The 5,164-nt window shown below is 41.4% G+C and overlaps 1 protein-coding gene across 1 annotated transcript; it reads left to right on the forward strand.

The window, feature by feature from the left end:
- Positions 1 to 237: 237 nt before the first annotated feature.
- LOC104427794 (11-beta-hydroxysteroid dehydrogenase 1A) lies at positions 238 to 2,950 on the forward strand. Its single transcript, XM_010040829.3, has 6 exons — positions 238 to 474; positions 1,031 to 1,223; positions 1,330 to 1,415; positions 1,602 to 1,733; positions 2,013 to 2,177; positions 2,470 to 2,950. Exons 1-6 carry the CDS (start codon positions 238 to 240, stop codon positions 2,764 to 2,766), a joined length of 1,110 nt encoding a protein of 369 aa, XP_010039131.2. The 3' UTR covers positions 2,767 to 2,950.
- The last annotated feature ends 2,214 nt before the right edge of the window (positions 2,951 to 5,164 follow it).

Here is a 5,164-nt window from a genome sequence, read left to right on the forward strand (position 1 = left end):
AAACCACGCACTTGCTAAATTTGAGAAACAACGACAATCTGAAAATTACGACGTCATCGTCTCTGTACTAACCCAAGTCAGCTCCGTGTCTCGTTCTCCTGCTGTGACAGAGGACCGGGGGACGACCAAAGCCCACGTGTCGAGTCCAGTCCATGCAAAATCGCTACGTTTCCAGAACTTCGCTCGCTCATCTTAGGAACCGCAGAGGCACTCCCGCTTCCGAAGTCAAGCTGAAGGATGGACATCATCTCCGCGGCCACCTTCCTATACCACTTCTTCACGGGACGAGCCGCGGATGCGATCCACGCGTACTTGAACCGCAGCCTCCCTCCCCTCGCCGCCGCCGCCCTCCTCTTCATCCTCCCGCCCTACCTCTTCATCAAGCTCCTCCTCTTCGCCTTCCGCTCCGCCTTCAGCGAGGACGTTGCCGGCAAAGTCGTCCTCATCACTGGAGCTTCCTCCGGCATCGGCGAGGTTCGTCTCTTCTCTAGGACCCTTTTTATGTGGGAGTACAGTTAATAATTAATCATGTGTTTCTGTAAATCTTATTAATCTAAGTAATTACTTTTAGGCCTTTTGTATTCAAAATATGTATGTGAACAAATCATTTCTTGATAACCGCACGACTATCTATTATTTTTCTTAATTATGGACAAAAATTAAGGAAATGTGGATGATAGCTTCTCTTGTATTTTTTCCTTAATTCTTCTTGGGCAAAATTTAAAAATAAAAGCTTAAGATATATTAGTAGGTCATCGAAAAATGAGTGGGGTAATTGTTCCAACATCTCCAACCCTTAGATCGTGTGGATCTTAGCCCTTTGAAAAATTTGTGCATCTCGGCCCATTAATACAAGAGAGATACAATGCATTGTACGATCAGCTTCTGTATGCGGTATGCGGTATTTGGTTAAATGTCCATTTGTAGAATTATCGCATCCCTTAGCATAGCAATTTTAAGAGTAACATTTAGAATATTTTGAGTCTTGCATCTGCTACTAATGCTCTGTGACTTAATCTCGTGGATTAAGCATCTCGCATACTCGTATGCAAAGAGAGGGGCATGCTTGGCACTGGTTGCGAGAAGGGAGAACCGCTTGACTGATGTGGCCAACATAGCTTATCAATTGGGCTCTCCTGACGTGGTTGTCATCCGTGGAGATGTGACTAGGGCCGAAGATTGTGAGAGGTTTGTCAATCGAACAATTGACCATTTTGGCCGCTGTAAGCACGTCACTTTTTTATAGAATCTTTTCATTGGTAATAATATGTTGATCATTGAGTTGATACTAGCGAATGATTTGATGTCATTTGGTTCATGTCGAGACAGTGGATCACCTGGTGACTAATGCTGGGGTATCTCCCATGTGCATGTTTGAAGACTGCCCTGACATCACTAAGCTCGCCCCTGTGATGGTATAAGTTATATCTGATATAAGTCCATCAATTGATCTCCCTTTCTGATTGAATTACAGTAAAGCGAAGTCATTTTCAACCATTGATCCTGCAATACATAGCTCAAGTTTTTCTTCAGACAAAAAGAAGATTGGGAATTGGGAACTTAAATCTGATAAGCATGCCTTTGATGTGTGACTTGCGAAGGATATAAATTTCTGGGGTTCGGTGTATAGCAGTTACTTTGCTCTTCCCTATCTGAAGAGAAGCAGAGGAAAGATTGTAGTGATAGCTTCGGCAGCAGGGTGGCTTCCGGCCCCAAGAATGTCTTTCTACAATGTAAGTCACTGACTAATTAGGATGGCAAGATCACTTCATGTGCATTCCTCAATCAGTCAAATTATAATTGTTATGATATAGCCTTTTCTTATTACTTATAACTTGTTCGCTTTAAAAGCCACTTTGGTTTTGGAATTTTTTGCTTTGACAGCAAGAAAGGTACTGTCTCCTTATCCGTTGCTTAACTCTTTAACACTGAACTCAAGCGGTTCTGTGAAATTTGGGAATTCATTAGGAAGGTTGTGATTTTCATTGTTCTAATCTAGTGGATCTCCTCAGGCAAGCAAGGCTGCGCTAATAAGCTTCTATGAGACATTGCGGACTGAATTGGGATCGGAGATTACCATAACCATTGTGACTCCAGGCTTGATTGAATCGGAAATGACTCAAGGAAAGTTCCTTTCTAAAGAAGGCCGCATGGTTTTGGATCCTCAACTGAGAGATGTAAGGTTTTCTCGCGTACAATCATAGAGTTTATATCATCTAAGATATTTGTGCAGTTTCAATCAGAACCTTGCCTAAACGGAACCAGCATGGGATGAGCTTTCTCTGTCTCATGAAATTGATTTGATTTGATTAATCCAAGTTCAATTACGCCATCATTTGATTTGATTAATCCAAGTTCAATTACTCCATCATTTGATTTGATTAATCCAAGTTCAATCACTCCGTCATTATCATGTGTGCCGACTGCTCAAAACAGTTAATGTAAGTGGGTATTCATGTTATTATTTAGGTGCAAATCGGGGTGATGCCAATAAGGTCGGTGGGAGCGGCGGCGGAGGAAATAGTGAAAGGGGCATGCCGTGGGGACAACTACCTGACGGAACCGGCGTGGGTGAAGTCGACCTTCTACTGGAAGGTGTTTTGCCCCGAGGTACTTGAATGGTGCAACTGGTTGCTGTTGGTGGCCGGAACCGAGATCTCTGAGAGGAATGCACTCAGCTTCAAAATATTGGAGCTAACCGGGTTAAAGCCATTCCTTTATCCTCCATCTGTCCAATTCCCGGACCTCACCGAAACAAGTCGCTAGACCAGGTCATTGCCTATGTCATCCAACATGTGGACAAGACTAAGTGTTTAAAAGCATATAAAGTCAACTCATGCCTGTGAATTCTGTGATCTTAGTCGAAAAAGCATATGTACATACGAAATCACAATCTTATGATAGCTTGTGTTTCGTGAAGTTTGTGGTTTTGGCTCACTGTGTCTGCTCTGCGGTCTCTGCTCTGCATGGAATTCAGAGAACTTTCATAGCCCTTCAAATTACATGTGGAGTAACCACAGGATGAGGTTGCGCAACAGTTCACTGTTGATCTGAAAGTGGATTTTGTTGTGCGTTTTAGTCCTTCCATAAATCTAGTAATCTACTTTCCCAAAAGACTGATACAGTTTACTCGGTTAAATGTTTGAACTGACGGGGATGTAAACCTTCGAGGTCGCTTATAGTTTGAGGGCAGATCTATTGCGTTGTGCATACAAGGTGTGATGTGAAATGACTATGGAGAGTCGGATAGTTAAGTCTATAGAAGGGTTGTCGTAGGAGGAAGTCAGCTCTATGCCGCAGCTAGCTCTACATTTTAACAATGCGGCACTTGTATTATTGGGACAATTAGTGGAGGAGATGGTCACTCCCTTTCACGGACAACATTATTAAAAGGATTGCAATACTTGAAGGACGTGGTCTCACTACCTTGACCTTGGAACAATTTATTGTCTCTTTAAATTCTTCTGATCAGAAAAATGAACAGGTCAATCGTCTTAAAGGTCGATAATGGCATCGAGAAAGATTTTTCAAGCAACGGATAAGGAGGACAAAGAACATGTAGCCATGCTTACTGACAAATTCAAGGAATTCCTTCAAAGGAAAGGTTAGAGAAGAAGGAATTACAACTCGTATGACCGCTCAAGTGGAAATAGACAAACATTCAAAGGTGAAAAGAGAGGAAACCTTACACGCTTCGAGGATAATCAAACCGGCCACGTGAAGTCCAAATGCCCTTTGCGCAAGACGGAATTCGGCAAATCAATGAAAGGCAAAAAGGCCCTAATGTCCACGTATAGTACATTGAAAGTTGATCAAGTGAGAATGAAGCTTAAGTTGCAAATGCATGTTTGATGGTCCACGGTGGGGAAGCTAAGGGGAGCAATTTACATTTACTAATTCTACACCTACCAGTGAGAATTTCCAAGATGCATTTGACAAGATAATTCATAAACTGAAAAGAGCTTACAAAGTCAATTCTGAGTTGAAAAGAGGGAATCATAATTTGAAGGAAGATAGTAGGGTCTTGAGAAAGATAATCATCATTGTTGAAGGAGCGAGGTCGACATTGGTTCTGCTTGCCCCTGTTCCACGGCAAGAACTTGTGTTTTCTTGAAAAACCAATTTACTCTCTCTTAATTACTTATGCGCGTCTAAACAACCGGGTAATGGGGGCGACGCCACCAGGTGGTGGCAACACACTATTGGATCTAGGTCTAAGAGGGTGGCCGTCTTGAGTTTGAGATGGAGACAATCTCAAGTTCTCAACCATCTTGTGGTATCCATGAAGTGGTGAAAATAGCAAGTAAACGGGTTTGGGCGTTGGTGATTGATCTCCAACATAAAGGGGGTAGTATCTATATAGACGAAGTTTGAGTGATGAAAAAGATATCATCTAGTGAGTAGAATGTGTTATAAACACGTATTAAATTTTCACAATTTCAAGTAAAAGCATGAGTATAATATACTCTTTGGCCAACAAACGATGAAGGAGTTCAAATATGCCTTTCTCTTTGAGCTCCTATCAGGTTGTAGTTTCTCCAATCAGGAAGATGATTGGTGGGTTACGTCATGAATATTGCTCGCATACAAACTTAACTAATATAAGAAGTCATTATGTATTTTCAACCAATTAGAGACATGATTAGAGAACCCCAACTACGGATGGACGTGACCCTCTTAAAAAAAAATGGTATTCATCCTGCTTCAATGATTGGACTTATTACTTCGGTCGATTAGCAGTCATATGATGTTTGTAATTGATAATTCTATAATTGTTGATAGTGTATTTCGACCAATTTTTTCCCTCATTTATCGAGATATGCGTGGATTAACTGATTTTTTATTTGAAAAGTGAGAATTTTATGTAGTTGATTACTCAGCAAATGTTGAGAGGACACCCTTAACAAAAATTTCTATTCTATGACCATGCTTTGTGCTAGGATAATCAAATAGCATACGAATATGTAAGGAGAGGGACCGGATCGCATGATGTGAGTTAGAGGAAGAAGTGGCAATGACTGATGTACATAGTAATGCTTATTCGGTCCATGTTCGGCCTCAACACCTTATTTGATTTGGCTGAATTCTAGTCCCAATTAAAAACGAGCAAATCCCCAAGAATAGGATCAACGATGAAGTAAAAAGGAAAAATGTACTGGAGGAG

The sequence above is a fragment of the Eucalyptus grandis genome, chromosome 11, assembly GCF_016545825.1.
Source record: "Eucalyptus grandis isolate ANBG69807.140 chromosome 11, ASM1654582v1, whole genome shotgun sequence".
Classification (NCBI taxonomy): Eukaryota; Viridiplantae; Streptophyta; class Magnoliopsida; order Myrtales; family Myrtaceae; genus Eucalyptus; species Eucalyptus grandis.

Coding starts and splice junctions, on each gene's coding strand:
- LOC104427794 (XM_010040829.3), top strand. CDS start 238: ATGGACATCATCTCCGCGGCCACCTTCCTATACCACTTCTTCACGGGA. Junction 475..1,030: donor CTTCCTCCGGCATCGGCGAG/GTTCGTCTCTTC, acceptor TCGTGGATTAAG/CATCTCGCATACTCGTATGC. Junction 1,734..2,012: donor CAAGAATGTCTTTCTACAAT/GTAAGTCACTGA, acceptor GGATCTCCTCAG/GCAAGCAAGGCTGCGCTAAT.